Source organism: Eucyclogobius newberryi, unplaced genomic scaffold (assembly GCF_026437365.1).
Source record: "Eucyclogobius newberryi isolate DKJ021-1_F unplaced genomic scaffold, fEucNew1.0.hap1 SCAF_15, whole genome shotgun sequence".
NCBI classification, from domain to species: Eukaryota; Metazoa; Chordata; class Actinopteri; order Gobiiformes; family Gobiidae; genus Eucyclogobius; species Eucyclogobius newberryi.
In genome coordinates, this window is record NW_027315779.1 from 8,789,435 (window position 1) to 8,807,123 (window position 17,689).

General features: G+C 39.1%; 2 protein-coding genes across 2 annotated transcripts; one reads left to right on the plus strand and one right to left on the minus strand.

Annotated features, from left to right (window-relative positions):
* Nucleotides 1-1,098: 1,098 nt before the first annotated feature.
* fam114a2 (family with sequence similarity 114 member A2) lies at nt 1,099-13,615 on the minus strand. Its single transcript, XM_072445972.1, has 14 exons — nt 13,397-13,615; nt 12,233-12,496; nt 10,476-10,569; nt 10,271-10,372; nt 9,247-9,350; nt 8,316-8,450; nt 7,021-7,182; nt 5,503-5,626; nt 5,159-5,244; nt 4,246-4,338; nt 3,327-3,451; nt 3,186-3,258; nt 2,716-2,769; nt 1,099-2,365 (listed from the first exon to the last, which is right to left on the minus strand). The coding sequence occupies exons 2-14, from the start codon at nt 12,473-12,475 to the stop codon at nt 2,273-2,275; spliced, it is 1,488 nt and encodes a 495-aa protein (XP_072302073.1). The 5' UTR covers nt 12,476-12,496; nt 13,397-13,615; the 3' UTR covers nt 1,099-2,272.
* Nucleotides 13,616-15,481: 1,866 nt separating this feature from the next.
* Nucleotides 15,482-17,169, plus strand: LOC140360312 (microfibrillar-associated protein 3-like). Its single transcript, XM_072445526.1, has 2 exons — nt 15,482-15,697; nt 16,535-17,169. The coding sequence occupies exons 1-2, from the start codon at nt 15,490-15,492 to the stop codon at nt 17,152-17,154; spliced, it is 828 nt and encodes a 275-aa protein (XP_072301627.1). The 5' UTR covers nt 15,482-15,489; the 3' UTR covers nt 17,155-17,169.
* The last annotated feature ends 520 nt before the right edge of the window (nt 17,170-17,689 follow it).

The following is a 17,689-nucleotide window of genomic DNA, read 5'->3' on the forward strand; positions in this document are numbered from 1 at the left end:
CCATTCCTCTTCCCTTCGGGATCGTTACGGAATTTCGAAAGTATTTGTTTACCATCTTAAAGGATCAATATCCAAAACATTCACATCCTGAAAGCAATATTCATGAATAGTAATTGCTCAAATCTCAACTTGTTCTATCTCTTCAAATTAAAAAAAAAATCCCTTAATACTTAAATCAAACTTCTTATATTTAAAGTATTCAATGTTGAACCTTACAATTTATATTACTACTACTGGTTCTAGAGGAAGTACCAGTGATGGAAAATCATGTTCTTGGCTTGCGAGACCTTTAGTTGCTTCTGAGTTGTTTGAATTTGTCATGATGTGGTTTTTTGTATGTGGTTTTCAGCCTAGTACTAGTTAAGCCTCGCTGTACAGCTGGGGTAGAGTTGTAAAAGTACTTGAGTTCTTCTAGCATCTTAGAGAATGGACATCCAAGTTGTCCTGTCCTGTCAGAACAGTTTCCATGTAAAAGAACAACTCCAGTCACACTGAGCCGGGTGAGCCCCGGGACACTCGCAGCTCATGCCAAATGGGGAAAGAAATATTTCAACAAAGTGAGAAAGATGAAAAGCTTGCTTCTTCTGTTGAGGACCAAGCCTTTCTACAGATCATGGAAAGAGACTTTAATCAAGACAACACAAACTTTTGGATAGCGACACTTCCTTTCCGCACGCCAAGGCCTCGTCTCCCAAACGACATAAATCTAGCTCTCAGCTGCTTAGAGTTCATTTTCCGCACACTTAAGAAACTTTCTGAAATGCAGAAACACTTCATGGACTTCATGCAGAGCTAGTGGCTCTGGGGGAGAAAGAGGAATGCTGGTATATGCCCTTCTTTGACGTCCATCACCCGCAGAAACTGGGGAACATCAGGGTCGTGACTCGTGTTTGACTCACGCCAAGTTGACCACAGAGCTATCGTTGAGTACAGGATGAAAGTGCAATAGTCCGTCCCCAGCATTTGCAATATTTGGCCTGAGAAATGCAGCACAACAGCCGGACACAGAGTACCCTCCAGAAGCCAAACAGTTTGTTCAGACATCTCTACGTTGACGATGGCTTGAAATCTGTCCCCACCGAGTCCAAAGCAGCAAGCTTCAAGGGCAGGACAATGAACTTTATTAAAATAATTATGCATATTTAATATGAATTAACTTAACTTTTTCATGGAATTTTCAATACAAAGTAATAATATTGCCATGTTTATGCAAAACGCAAAATATTCCAGGTAAAACCTCATCTGTATGGGACTATAACTTTGTCTTTGAGTGCCCTCTAGAGGCAGCACTGTGACAACCAAGCCTCTCGCTTTTCCAGAAATATCCTTTTGAAACATTGGTATTTAAACAGTAAGAACACTTTAGTTTAAGGGCTAAGAACAAAAGAGTAAGAGAGAATTTGGTAGACTTACAGGTGAGGCAAAAATAATAATATTGTACATACAAACAATGATGACGCATAGAAAAAGAAGCACAACACTGAACTGACTTTTCCTTAACAAATTTGTCCTTAAGGTTTAAACATTTTTACATCCATCTACAGCCCATTATTCACATGACAGTTACATGCACTTTCCATGTTGGGGTGTTCCATATACCTTCCAGTATATGTTTTTATTATAAATTAGTATCTGTACATGATCAGTATCAGATACCTTTGATAATCCGATTCCGGAGATGCCTTTGCCTTGCCTGGAATGTTTCACAGAATGGCATTAAACTTACCCGCCCTGCATTTATTCAAATACAAGCGTTTGTATTGCTCAAAATTACCTTACAGGGTCACCTCTCCACAAACCTGATCCGTGACTGGCCCTGGTGGTGCATACAGGTAACTTAAATGCAATTCTATGGGACATTTCAGACAGAGAAATAACATTTCCATGGAAACAACCGGAAAAGCTCATTTCTCCCTGTGGCCCTCAGAGGCAACTGTTGTTGTGATTTTGGGCCTTACAAAAATAAATTGATTTGATTTGATTAGAAAAGCTACGTAGTGCACTTTTGAGAGAAAGGAAACGTTCTAAATTGTTGATTTGAATATTTTGCCCGTAAAAAGAGCATAAACTTTAATTTGATAACATTTTTGTCACCTGTGCCCTTTAGATACTCAGTCCACATTAGTTCCATTGACTCGACTTATCAACCATTCCCTCTGTTTTCCTTTACACATAATGGTAAACGAGATAACACTGTTTGGATGTCTCAGAAGGTTTTCCTGAGAATAGTGGATTTCTCCGTTAAAAACACGCTGCAGCGGAGAAGAAAGGATCATTTGTCAGCTCTTCTCTCGATGTGGGAAATCTCCAAAATTGGCATGAGGAGCTGGAAGGCGTCTTGGATGTATGATGCACTGTTGGAAGCCTGGAAAAATGCACATGAGAGCAGAGTTGACACTTGTATCGATACAACATTATTGTTCAAAGTTTACAAAGGCGGAGAGGACGGGAGAAGTGCACCGTATGAGTCTGGTAAAGATTTATGGACTTAAAAACAGCAGAGAGTTTTCAGAGCCACGCCACACATCGGGGAAATTGTGTTTTTGATGCTCGGAGGGGAGAGGAGTTTCTAAGCAGGATTCCTCAAACTAGTGTGAATGAAGCTAGTTGCAACTCCAGGTATGTTTTTAATGAGGGAACAATGATAGAACATGGTTTAAAGCTCCAAAAAGTGAAATACGAGTCGACAAAAGTCCAACCAAAATTGAGACAAACCTCGAGGAAAACTGCAGTAATAAGAGGATTGAGCACATCTCCCTTCTCGTTGCTCTGTGGACACACAATACAAATTAACATTTTAATTTGTATACAGAATTTGAACCTTAAAATTCTTATAAAATTCATCCGTAACATAGAACTAGTACGAAGAAAATCAACTGCTTCAAGTATTCACATTGTAAGTTAGACAAATGTGGGATAAAGTCAAACATTATCAGTGTCTTAAAGTGGTGAAAAACTAGATTAAATCGTTTGCCAAACACAATCAGTAAAGCTAACAACAACTAGCATGTTTAAGAGCTTTAGAATTAGATGCAGACAGCACAAAGCGGAGTGACTAAATGCTTTAATAATATATCTGCACAGGGCAAAAAGCTCTATTACATGGTCATGGTAAATCAGGTACAACCACTTTAAGCTTAAGAAATTAGATTCAACCAAAAACAAATTAATAAAATGTCCCTTACCCCTGTCGTTGTTAGACAAGAGGTGAACTTTTTTGACAGAAGAGAGATTTCTTTGCACAAAATGATGGTCAGCCTGAAGAAGAAGAAGAGGAAAAACATGAATAAATGACGTTTGACTCTGTGCAGTTAAAAGGCTCTTACTGTGAAAGGACTTGGGGCGTCGTGTTTCCGTTCAAAAACAGAATCATTTCGGCGAGCTTGTGGAAAAGTTCGATGGAGCGAGCCGTGAGTTCAGCCAAAGTCCGGATGGCAGCGGCGTGGACCTCCTGAGGAAAATATAAGAACAAAATTAAACGTTTTGTACAAATGAACTAAACAGAAGCCTTCTATACGAAGCTGGCTGAACTTAAGAACGCACGGACTAAGCCAGACATGAGCGTCTCCGGATAAGTTGTACTACGAAACAGAGCAGGGGGCGGGGTAACATAGCAGGGGGCGGGGTCACATAACAGGGGCAGGGTCACATTAATCAAAAACAGACTAAAGAACAAAATGTGTCGGGACAGATCATGCAGCGCCATGAACTGAACGGATCTGATGTGTGTTGCTTCGTAGCACAGGCCTCAGAAGTAGATGAAATAATAGATATGTAAGAGTAGATATGTTTTATAATAATAATAAATAATAATAATAATAATAATATGTATAAAACTGATGTTCACTTATGCTTACATCATTTATTCAAACAAAAATGAAGTAGCCACAGCTGATACATTGGACCTGGAAAGTTTTAGAATGTTCCAGACCACATGGTAATAATAAAGAAAGTACTGTTATTTTGTGTATGAAACGTTTTTGTATTCTTAAATGATCATTGTGGTATCAAAGGCAGAGTACACAGATTACGACCACCTGAGCCACTCTTTAGATTAAACACACCAGATTCAGTTTCATCCCAAAGTCCTATAATCCAATGAATCGAGATGAGGACGGCCTAAATGACTTGTATTTATCTGCATATTTTGCTGTGTTGTTTGATAAATATATAGGGATCTATATCTTGTATCTAATTTAAATAATAGAATTGAAGTAGATTGGAGATCACTTGTATTTTTTTTACCTCGATAGAAATGACCTTTGACTCTTCGTTCTCATCTTCTTGCTTTTCCGGATCGTTGATGGCAGTGATTTGAGCGCATGTGCTCCTACAGGCCTGAGGAAAGAAAACAGTTTATACAGATGGAGAAAATGACACATACACTCCAAATACACAATGCTAAATACAGAGATATTAGCATTGGCAGAAATGATTAAAATACCACAGCTACTCTTTATGGGACTGTCCAGTTCTACTTCACATTGAGATTTAAATATGTTTTGGAACAAATAAAGGTTGAAGTAAGACGATAGTAGGCTTTTGGACAAAGAATATCTACCAATAAGATGAAAATCAGAAATTGTTTAATCTTTTTGAGATTGTGATTTCCTAATGCGTCTCTTTATATATAAGACGTCTCTTGGCATGTCCAGATAACGATCATGATTATCAACATACTACGAGTCGCAATTAGAGGTGAGCAATATATTGAAATTTAGGTATTGTGTTTGAAATTTTAAAATGGTTGTTGGACGGTCCATGAACACGTGTAACGTTTTAATATTGAGCTGCTGTTGGTTCTACTTCAAATGAACTGTTCTTTTGTTTGTGCATGTACTGATCGTGCTGATGTGTGTGACTGTTTTGATACGCTGACAAGGGACTAAATAAAGACATAAAGACATAAATATACATAAAAGAAAATGGTTTTAGAGGTTATTTGAGAAAACGTTGAAATAACCAAATACTCCTACACCAAAAACGATGTGGAAACGTAAATGAAGCAGTGGATGGTCAGTTTGTCTAAAGGTGGAGTGTGTTTTTTTATGTCATTGCCTCACCGTTTCTGTACTGTCAATATTTGAATAATAGCCTACATAAAAGAAAAGCATGAAAGAGATACACCTGTGATAGTACTGCTGTTTCCAGTACTGACCTTGGCAAGTTTGTTCGCTGTGGCAGAAATGTTGAGCCCTCCCAAAGCTTCAGTCAGCTCGTTCTCAAACTCCGAGCCGTCTTCGTCTAAAAACACAAAACGGACACAATCCAATCACCTCGCCTTTATTCTGAGGACGTAGACGCCGCAGCGCATTTCAAAAGAAAACACCTAGGCTCTTTTATTTATCGTTTCTTTGTTTTTGACGAGGGCTGCAAAGATACAATCATTTAGGTAATCGAATGTCCTCCACAAAAAACATAATATTCTCCTTCATATCACTGTCACAAGCTTTTCTTTTGAAATTTTTGATATATGTATTTTGTAGTCCTCAAAAGAGTCACCTTTTTTCTCGTCCACGTCCTCGTCGTCAAACTCCATCAGAGAAAAGGCCTCTTTTATCTCCTCCAGCTCTTTCCTCAGATCCATCACTTCGTCTCCGGACAAAGTGGTCAGCACAGACTTGACCTGTAAACAACAGAATGCATACTTTTACTTCTTAAAATCTGGAGTTAGCAGATGTGTGTTCTCTTCTTCAAAAATAGAATTAGAGCTAAGTGCATTAGATATTCGATAGTATCCTTCGCAAAACAAAGAAAGAAGAAAAAAAGCTACTGTGTCAACCGAAATTTAGCTTTCCAATTACCGTATTTTCCGGACTATAAGTCGCACAAGCCAAAAAATGCATAATAGAGAAGAAAGAAACATTTATAAGTCGCACTGGAGTATGAAATGCAGTTGCAAGTGTGAAAATAACAAATAATATCACATATAAGTCGTTCCAGAGTACAAGTATATAAGTACAAATATAAGTATAAGTCGCACCCCGGCCAAACGTATGAAAAAAGGTGTGACTTATAGTCCGGAAAATACGGGTAATACTGATAATACACAAAAAAAAGTATAAACACTACTTTAAAGAAGAACTAAGTCATCATTTTCACCTTATTGAACATCTTTGTGATAGTTAAATGTGTATCGAAACGAAAACAACTCTCCTGAGAAACCCTGGCCCTTATTCTACGTTTATAACCTATAAAAGCTTTTGTGCCCATTTACTGGCAATGTCTTTTCACAAGGGAACTGCAGGGGGAGCTCTATCGCCAGAGTTACTTTGTTCTGCTTTAACTCACAGTACTGGATATATGGCTATTACGTAACCAGCTTTCTGAAATCAAACTCTCTAAACCGTCAAATCAGCCTTTATATAAAAGGTTTATTACTTTTGGACAGAAGATAACATATTGCAGATTTAGCCGATAACATTCTTGCAATTATTATATTTTGACATTTACGACTCACAAATGATTAATTCTGACGTCTCTTGTTCAGATTTAGATGGTTTGGACGTGTAGAGAGGGGAAGGATAGAGAATATAAACGGTTGAATGTAAAGGATGGAGCAGAAGACGCAGAGGAGAGTCAGAGCGATAAAGTCGGCATCCGAGCGAACGCCGTCTAACGCAAGCAGTCCTTTTAATGTAGAAGAGCTGCGATGTCACCCACTGTCCAACAAGCACAAACACAGACTTTAAACCAAATATCCTGCCAAATATGAAGACATGGCGAAAAATAAAAAGATCAAATGTATCTAAATAACCAGGACCGTTAACAGTAGCTGCGGGCTGAATGCTACGGTGATACTAGCGCCGCCTGCTGTATTTTTTCATCGACAGAACAATCAGTTTGCTTTTCTTGAGTAACATCGCGTCAACAACATCTTTTTGGACTGACCTGTGACTTGGTGTGAATTAGATGTGCTTGAAATGCACGTACTTCGCCAGGAAACATCGTAAAACAAAACAAAAAAAGAGGGGAAAAAGTAGCATTTTCCCATGATCAAGAGTGAAGTTCAAATCGCACCTTGGCTTCACTCTCCCGGGACAGGATCTCCAGCGCCTCCAGGTGAGACAGACCCTGGTACTCGTCGAACAGCATCCCGTAATGGGCCACGTGTTTCCCGTCCGCGTCCGACTCTGCGTCCGTGCTCTGGAGCTGCTCGCGCTCCTTCGCCTCCCGCAAGACCTGAGGAGCACGACACGGAGCGACGTCGTTTAACAGAGCGTTCTGAAAAATCAACACCTTCTGGGGCTATTGTCAACTAAAGACATATCCTGCCGGTCGTTAAAGTCAGCTACAAAGGCAAAAGCTCTCAAAACTATTGGAACAACTTTATCAAGAGGGCTCCTTTTATTCTTTTTTTAAACGCCCCATTTCAGAACACTCTGGAGCACAAGCCCAACTCTTTGTGAAGCTGAGACTCTGATTCTGATTCACCGTACTCTGATTATAAGTGTGGACGAGCTCCGCACAGAGGAACATTCGATTTTAAATTACGCCTAGATTTGTCAGTAAAGTTAAAGGTGGTATGGACGATTTTTTTCAGCAATTTTTTGTCATATTTCCTCGTGGAGTGGATAAATCATTAGTCCTGCCACGTATCAATCATAAAACGCACCTACCGCTCACCTGCAGCCGCGTCAGGCTCTTCCCCACGTTTCCGCGTGCCTAAGCGCATGGATCTATCATAATATAGTTCCCTCAGTGTACGGGGCAAAATGAAGATGGAGAAAGACAATTCGAGCTGACGCAGAAGTGGACAGAAATCTACGGGAGACGAGCGATGCGATGCGCTCCGTTGCGCTAATAAACAAACGCATGTGTGTGTTGTATCAGTCCGCACGAGTGCGCATGCGCACTTCCGCCTGCGTTCTCAAATCGCCGAAAAATCGTCCATACCGCCTTTAAGTTGCTTTAGGGACTGATTTGACTGTATATTGTTGTATGTGTATTGCTCACTTTAAGTTTTTTGTGTTTTTTATTGTTTTATTCTGTGTTTTTGTGAAGCACTTTGTGACTTCTGTCTGTAAAAGGTGCTATAAAAATAAAATGTACTTACTTACTTACTTACTAAAGCTGGTGTCTGGAGGACGGTCTGACTGACACTAGTTTAGGCATTTGTTGGTTTTTTTGGGTGCTATTCCTTCTTTAAAGAATAATTTGACTGACAATGTGCTAAAAAGAATTCCAGACATACTCCGTAGCAGCTCAAAGTCGTTTAAACATTGTATCATTCATCAAAATATCTTCAGACTGGTGTTTTGGCCGCACTCGTTGCTGGTTTTGGTTGTACACAGTATATGTAGATGCTATGGTACCTGAGAGAGAGTGGCGTTCCTGTGCATAAGTCCTTTGGTCTTCTTGAACCCGGGGTCTCCTTCAGCGATCACGTCCATCGTCTTTTTACCGATGAACTCTAGAGCGTCCAAACCTCCCGTTAAAACCGTCTTACCCTGAACGCAACAGCCGAGTTCAAGTCACATACATTTAAACACTCACAGCATATACAACGGATATAACATAACAAAAGGACGTTACAGTTTTATATTTGGATTCAAGATTTGTGGAAAAACTGGTATTATTAAAAGGTAAAACATTTTTGCACAAATATGTATCTTTTGATTTAATTATTTTTTTTCAAAGATTGGCGTGTTATTATAGCGTATATCGACAAGAGTAACTGTGACTATTCCAATATCATTACAATTCAGTTACATTCAATCTATACTCTAAAAAGGTGAAACTATAAGTGCTGTTTCATCTGACTGACGGGGTGGGTAATATTGACAAAAATGTATATCTGGACATATTTTTGAAGTATCTCAATAAAGATGTTCAGACGATATTATGTCAATTCAACAGAAATGCCTTATTAGAGGTTTGATTATGAGACTAGCGTTAAATGTGTGTGAAATCAATCACAAAAGTGCCTAAATATATCCATATAACCTTATTTGAAAGTTTCCAACATAATATAAAAAAAATAAAATTAAAATTGAATTACCGGTAGCTCTTTTTGCAGCATTTTTTTAAAAACTTTAAACGATATATTTATATAAACCCTAAACTTTCTAAACGATAAAGTAAAGCTTTTTCATAAAGCTGCTCACATGCCAGTGGAATTGTGACCTATCCGAACAGAAGAAAATTAAGGAGTTTTATGGGGTTTGGTCTTGGCGCCATAAATCGTACCACTGTAAAGCTAAAGTTATGACACGCGATTGTATTGTATGTGTAAACTCGGCTCACGGTCGTTTGGACGACGCTGCTGAGAGATGAAAACATTCCCATGGCTCCTAACACCGGGGATGATGCTTCTGCAGAGGCTCCATCTGGTTCAGCGCTGGATTCAACTGGACAGACGGGGAAAACAGAGCTAGTGCCACCGACCACCTGAATGCTAAACCAGATTACAGCCAGATTTTATTATTAAACTCAGGAAATGCCTAAAGAAATAACTAAAATACAAATGGCAGAAAATTGGGCGCGTAACAACACAACTCCCTGTGCGTTCACACCTTCACTTTTAATCAGCTCAAGACCAAACTTATCCATAGATCCTAACAAAAAATGTTGGTCCACAAAGCAATAAATGTGATGACAATAAACACAAAACAATCAAACACAAAAGCAATTATAAATATAAACTATGACTCAAAATATATATAAGCGCAATATAGAATAAGTCTGCAGCAATCAACTACTCGTGACTAGTTGACTGTGAAAAAAATAAAAATAATACGGTATTTTCCGGAGCAGCCAAAAAATGCACACATATATAAGTCTCACTGCAGTATGAAATGCGGTTGCAAGTGTGAAAATAACAAATAATATCACAAATAAGTTGCTCCAGAGTATAAGTGTATAAATAAAGTAAGTATAAATATAAGTATAAGTCGCACCCCGGCCCAAAAAAAATGAAAAAAGGTGCAACTTATAGTCTGTATATATAATATACAGACTCTAAAACACATGCGGAAATAACTTAAAATAAAAATAAATGAAAATAACAGTGACTAGAGTAAATAAAAATGTCCAAAAACAACAAACAATTTCAGATTTACTTTAGAAGCCTTCATTCAGTCACAATATTTTACCCTTTATTTGGTTGATAATGTATTCAAAAAGTCTCAATGTACAATAGAAATCAATGTTTAACTAGTTGGCAAATCAAAAAAATATCGGTTGCACAGTCGACTACTAAAATGATGTTTTTTTTGCACCTCTATTACAGAACTGAAGCTACAACAAAAAGGATAATATCCTGTTTTACCCTGTTGTTTCTGCTCCTCTTTGACTTGTGCGGATACTTCGGTGGGACTGGGAATCCCCAAAGACGTCTCGGCCTTCTCGATCGCCTGAGTGAGGCCTTGACCTGGACGAAAACACCGTCACGTGAATCAATTCGGTCACAGAAATGATATATCAGCCACATTTGTATCTCTCCCGCTTTGATGCGAAGCCGCGGCGGTACTGACCAACTGTTGCCACGGTCGCCGTTGCCGTGGAGAGGATGGACTTGCCCCAGTTGCCCCAGTAACCCCATCCTCCCTGAGCGACCGTCGACTCGCTCTGGAAAAACATGGACAAAAAGACATGGACTTGAAATCATTGACGCAGTGTTTGGAAGTGGTTTTAATCAAATTGCTTTAAATAATGATGAATTAAGCATATGCCCCTTGTTAGCTCAATAGCTTATTTGTGTAGAAATTAATGGTTTATGGCAAAGTTTTAATATGACCTAATATCTATCAAACATGTCTGCAGTAGAGTTGTCAAAAGAATTAATACCGTGAAACATACCAACAATAAAACGAGTAACAAAACTAGATACTCATTTTAATTAAACAAAAAGCACATAAATAGGACACATCTTGACTTTTCTGGAATAGTTTTACATGATCTTGATTCTATATTAGAGCTGATGCAAGTTATTACGAAATGTAATCAAGCCTTATTCTTTTAAATGGATTTGAAAGTGAGAACACTCGTCTGCAGGTCGGTCTTTACATTATAGATTAGGGATGTGACCCAAAATATGTCACTAATATCAATGACTACATGGTAACATATTGATATTGTGGGGATGCAAAGGGGAAAACACTATAGTTTACTCTAAACATGCCCCGATGCTCCAACTGCCTGATGAGTCTTCTATAATTTACATACATTTATTTATGTTGTCTGCATTGAAAAAGCCTTGTTGTTGTGAAAATGTGTTTTGTAGTTTCATCTGCTTTGTTGTTGATGTTTTTTCATTGTATGCAGTGCAGGACTGAAACTCGTATTTTAACATATTGTAATCATCCACCGTATTAGGGCTGCAACTAATCATCATCATGTCAGTTATTATTATATTTATTTATTAACAGGTCAAATGTAAATTGAGACTTTTTAAATACTCGTATCAGACAAATAAAGGCTGAAATCATGCGTTTAGATAGAAAATATTTATGAATAAAATGCATTTTTTAGTAATCATTATTATTTTAATTTTTAATAACACCACGGTTTATGTTATTTAAAAAAAATATACATATTTAAGTATACATCTAGAGCATAGGTGTCAAACTCTGGCGTTTTTACGTTTTTATCGCTAAAACTACGCGTCCCACAATGCCTCCCCACGGGGCTCTGCTGCACTGCTGTGTGAGCTGCTGAGGGAGAAGTGCACTTTAAGCACTTTTGAGCAGAAGTTTAGTGGTGTGTCAGTTCAGGTGTACAGATAACTACACAGACGTGGAAATGTTAGTTAGGACATTTAAACGTTTTTTATAGATCTTGAGAAGTTTATTTTGTTATAAAGTCAAATGTTTATCTCTGTGTAGAACTGTAGATTAACTCTGAAGTTGTAATGCACATAAACTGAAGCACAGTATTGGTGAAATAACACTTGTTTTTCTAAATACATTTCAGTTTATGAGAACAAACTTTTTTTTTTTTTAATCGATCCAGTAATTGCTTCAAAACAGCGTAGGCTATATAAAGCTACTTATTTCTTATATTTTTAATAGTTTTATGTTTTACGTTATTTTCGGCCCGCGACCCAGCCTGAGCGTCGAAATTCGTCCCGTCGAAATTCGAGTTTGACACCCCTGATCTAGAGGATTATTGCAATGATCAAAATACAACTATGATTTTTTTTCATGATTAATTGATGAATCGTTGTACTGTACTGAGACTTTTGACATTGTGTTATTGCTGTTATTGTGTGCATTTAAACGTGTCGCCGCACCTTCGCCGGCTGCTGCAGTTCGGTCGTTTCCTCCGTTTTCTCGGGGGGCTCTGCTGCTGGTGCTTTGGGCTCCGGTCTCCTCCTGGCTTTACGTGTCGGCGCTACGTCTGTGGCGATGTCGTTGGAGCCGCTGCAGTCGGGCGTGGTCGCAGGCGAAGTGGCTGGGGGCGTCTCCTCTAGACCCCCCTGATCTTCCACCGCCTCAAAAAACGTCTCGGCCTCGTTGCTCTCGCTGACCGACATCTCTTTATCCTCTGGACATAACTGCAGGAAAAGGACATTATATTAGAAAACTACACGTTGAATGTCGCAAATGTTTTCAGAATAACATTTTATCCGCGGCATCTCTCAGCCACACGCCACAGTAATGCAAGACAATGAGGGTGAAGTGTCTTGCCCAAAGACACAACGACAGTGTGCACTATCCAACTCTACTTAAGCGTCCGAGGTAAAACTGGTTCTGGTCCTCTTGGTCGATCTATGGCTTCGATCACGCTTTCACATTCACTGCATCAAAACTGAACTAAACCAAGTCTAAACCAAACACTAAACGTGGAACGTACCAGAACTAAACAACAACTAGAACAGCACCAAACTAAGCCCATATAAGGACTAAAAAATAGGCACAATTTAAGGACCAAATAACAAATCCCAGGTTGGTAATAACTAAGCTTTAGTCCTGCTTTAGTCCTGGTTTTGCCCTGCTTTAGACCTGCTTTAGTCCTGGTTTAGACTTGGTTTAGACCTGTTTTAGACCTGTTTTAGACCTGGTTTAGTCCTGCTTTAGTCCTGCTTTAGTCCTTTTTTAGTCCTGCTGTAGACCCGCTTCAGTATTGTGAGAAGACTCATTGCCCCCCCAAGTATTGCATGTACAGTACGTCTTATACGAGTTACAATAAGAAAAAAAAAACACGAATCTCAACTACAGTCTAATTTAGGGAAACTATTTTGTGATAGAATCATCCTCAATATCTCTGCATAATCTATTACATAACGGCTAAAATTAATGTGCATCATACTAGCAAACAGCAGCCCACATTTGCATTGTTTTAAAAGGCACCCCTTGGTTTTAAAGTCACTGAAAGCAGAACAAAAGCCTCATGTACTTGCAATGATCGGAAAGTGTGCACTAAACAAATATAGACAATTATGAGGGAAACTTGCCAATGCTGCGTGTAGCTTCTTCTTCTGCGGAGGCTAAATCCACCGAGGCAACGGCAAAAGCGATTCACGACAGGAAGTTCAAACCCCAAACACTGAACTGAACAAACTCGAGCTCTGATTCCACACAATAAACAATAATATGTACAGTAAAAGTAGAAATTGCCTCTGCTTTTGTGGATGTTGGATTAGCCACGTCACTTTGTTTACGACTGCTCCGTACAGCAAAGTCCGGTTTGGGTTCTTTCAAAACAAGAGGTGGTTGAATTAAATGTGAAGATTATTATAATTTTAGCCTTTCAGAACCCGGAACGCAATGCAACATGGAATTAACGGTTTTCATAAGGTTTCATTTGAATCAAATATATCCTTGGATTAAAACATTTTGTCGAACTGTTATTTTATTTTGAAGGCAATTTTCAAACTGTACCTTTTCCCAACACGTTGCTGCTCATTTGTTATTAGTAATAAACAAACAGAAAAATCGTACTTAATCTATCAGCAGCTCCAACTTGGCAGAAATAGACGAGTCGAATCTTTAACACAGATTCGATTAATACATTTTTGTCAACATGCGGGCATAGTCTATATCCAATTTTAGAGGCCAACATAATGAAACTGTATAACCACTTTATTTTTAGTATTGTCTTTATTTTACGAAGTGCAGAATTAATGCTGCCGTAGATATATTGCTTCTATCCTTTGTAAATACGAGATTGTGTGCATTCGTTCATATTTTGTTTATTGAATTGCAATAACTCAAATCACAAATCAGATTTTAAAAACGCATTTTACGTCCAAACTGTTACTCGGTACTCAAGTAATAGTTTACCCAAATACTTTTTCCTTTAACGTGAGTAGAATTATTTGGAAGTAATGTCACTCTTTAGACACGCCTCTGTTGGTGCGTCTTGCCCTTCCTCGGTCACGCGTGCCTCCAGAGACAGGTGTAACTCCGCCCCCAGTGCACCTGAACCGGGAAGTGCCGCGCCGATCCTGTTTGGTTGCTGTGGATATTCAGAGCAAAGGTTCTCGCTGCAAATGCACTGAGGAAATTACATTAACAGACTGAACAATTGGACCAATCCTGACACAGGTAACACAGTCTAGTTGCTTATTATCCGGACACTATCACAGTTTGAGGAGCTTTATCTTCGATAATTCTCTGTTTATTCGTTCAGATTTGAGGGAGTTGTAAGTCAGTCCAGCTTGTGATCAAACCAGTCCATCCACATTTGACAGAGTTTTGGAAAGTAACACTTCTTTCCGAATTTGTATATGTTGAGAAAGTGTTCTGTGGAGTATCTGAGTAAACTGACTACTATACTTATTTATTTTGTTTTAAAGTAATAACATTAAAAATAGGGCTCAAAAAATTATATTTATTTGATTTGAATCCCCAAAATTACTAGAAAGATAGAGTAAAGTCTGCAGTTGAAGAGATTCTGTTCTGCAAAGAAGTAACTTGAATTGTTGAAAAAGGCATTGAAATTGAAAATAGAAATTTTCCTTTTTCTGTTTAAAATGGTGCGAATCATTATGGTCATAAGGGGCAGGCATTTATGAGATTGTTTTCTTCTCTGCTCCTTTTCGATTGTGATGATAATGTATATGAATGTAATTAACACATAATGAATGAATAGTAAACGTATTCCAAATAGTTAAGATATAAAAGTGCTAAAACAGTTTTGTCTTCCTGTTTGTGTGTCTGTTGTGTCAATGCATAAGGAGCTTGTACTTCAATATACTGTGACAGCCCACGGTCTGAGACATGATTTGACAATACAATATCACGATTATTGTTGCATTCCTATTTGTTAGTAAAGGACATTCTGAAAAGCAAAAGTTCTACAGTTTTTAATTTGGTCGCCTCTTTCAAATGCTGCTAAACCGGTTTAAAAAGTCCATGGTGAACCGAACGTGGATGAAAACATAAAATACAGTTTGTCGCAATTTTGCTAATCTAATCAGACCTTTTTCTCCACTGTGATTACATTCAAATAAAATATCTATTGTTAAAGGCTTTTCAAATCCAAATACACATTCAGGGCAGTCTAAACTCTGACGATTCCATGTTTCGTCCCACAGTTCTAGTCATGTTTGGTCCTCATTTGCTGCTGGTTTTTCTCGGTTTCATCGACGGGAACTGGGCACTGTTTCAGAACATCACCAAGTACAAGAGCAGTTTGTTGAAGCAGGACATCTTGGCCGTAGAAGGCACTAGCATCCTCATCGTGTGCAACGTCTCCGGCGACAGCATCCAATGGTTTAATCCAAAGGGGGGTCTGCTGGAGCACAACCAAGGTACGTGTGTTTGAGCGCTTTTGTCGCCGTGGATCAGTGGTTTACTATGAAGGAGTAGCCAGAACGTTCTCCGGAGTTAGAGAAATAATACAAATCCAGACTAATGAACTCACTGATTTGAAGCGAAGTTGGTAAATGACTGAAATTGGGGAATGACATTCAGGTTATGTTCACGTGACAACATTCAATAGCTTAAGAGATCGAGCTGGAGGTCAGAATCCTTAGCCACACTACAGATTTTTTGACCTGGTTTATGGTTAATATCGCTACAATTTCTGGGCCAATCCATTCGAAACAGAATTGAATGTCGTCTCTGTCAGCATAAATGAACAACAGTTCAAAGGAAATTAACCTTTCACTACAACTTCAGAAAGCGGTGCCATTATTCAACCCTGAAGACGTGATTCTTCCCAGTTGAAAAGACTTCTGTGGAGCCAATCCATAATGATGATAAGGTTCAACAGCTTGGATATTTTTTTCTCTCTTCAAAAACAGTGAATCTCCTGCAGAGTTACAAAGGTCCCTGCCCTCCATCTGAAATAATGACGTCGAATTATTGAATGTGCTCGTTCTGGCGGAGTTCACGCTTCCGCCTGTCACTCAAAGGCTTGTCTGAGAGTGTAGACCTGCATTAAACAGAAAAACATCAATCGTCACAGGGATCAGATCACGTTTGGATTTGGATTTCCCAGCTATAGGGCAAATTTGAAAACAATACAGTTTACTTTACATTTGGAAACGACAATGGCAGAGGGAAAGTAGGGCAGAACAGCTACGAGGCCTTTTGCCATTACCATTTTGTCTTATGATTTTTGTGTGTTGCTTTTTCCTGTTTAGGCGGAAAGTGGCAAATCGAAGACAGCGGAGCCTTAAACATCACCGTCGTCTCTTTTTTGGACCGCGGCCGCTACACCTGCTCCTCAGACTCCTCAAACTTCACCGTGACCCTCCGCGTGGCTTACACCGACAGCGGCCTGGGCCTGTACTACGTCACCGTGTGCCTCGTGGCCTTCACCGTCACCATGATCCTTAACTTCGCCCGCCTCTGCCTGATGAGCAGCCACGTGAAGAAAACCGAACGAGTCATCAACGAGTTTTTCAGAACGGAGGGCGCCGAGAAGCTTCAGAAGGCGTTCGAGGTGGCTAAGAGGATCCCGATAATCACGTCGGAAAAGACGTTGGAGTTGGCCAAAGTGACGCAGTTCAAGACCATGGAGTTTGCCCGGCACATCGAAGATCTGGCCAAAAGCGTGCCGCTGCCGCCGCTGATTTTGCACTGCGCGTCGGTGGGAGAGGAGGCGGCGGTGGACAGAGCGCGTACGGAGAAAAAGGAGGACGAGCGCGAGCAAGAGAGTCTCCTGGACAAAGCGGAGAGTGGAGAAGTGATGTCGGTGCATACGCTCTCTGGAGAAACCCGGGACAAAGCAAAGACTAGTTCAAATAGGTCCGTGCTGTAGTAGATTAAGGTCATTGTGGATGACGAAAGACCTATTTTGCACGATATCTTTGTGTCTGTAACTAAAACTGCACTGAAAAGACCACGAGACAACAGGAGGTCACGCTTTTACAAATATTTATAGCAAAAAAAACTAGTAAACAGTGCGTTTAAAAGGAAAAGGGAAGATTGAACTCACAATTCACTCTCCAATCTCAAAGACTCTCACTTCATGCTTCCTCCTCTCAGCTGTTGTGAGTATAAATCCTTTAATATATATATATATATATATATATATATATTTTAAATAATTAGTTGAAATTCCTTGAAATTATTTTAGCGGCTTTCAAAACTAGAGGGTAATTATGCTTTTCAATTTGTTTGTTTTCTATCTGCTCTGATTGGTCATTTGAAGCGATGAAGTTTAGGAAAAAGGTTAAGATCAGGGGTGGAAAGTAACCAAAGTACAAAAGTAAAGTACTGATGCCTTAAAATTTTACTCAAATAAATTTTACATCGGATACTTTTTATTTTTACTTTGCTTCATCTAAGTATTT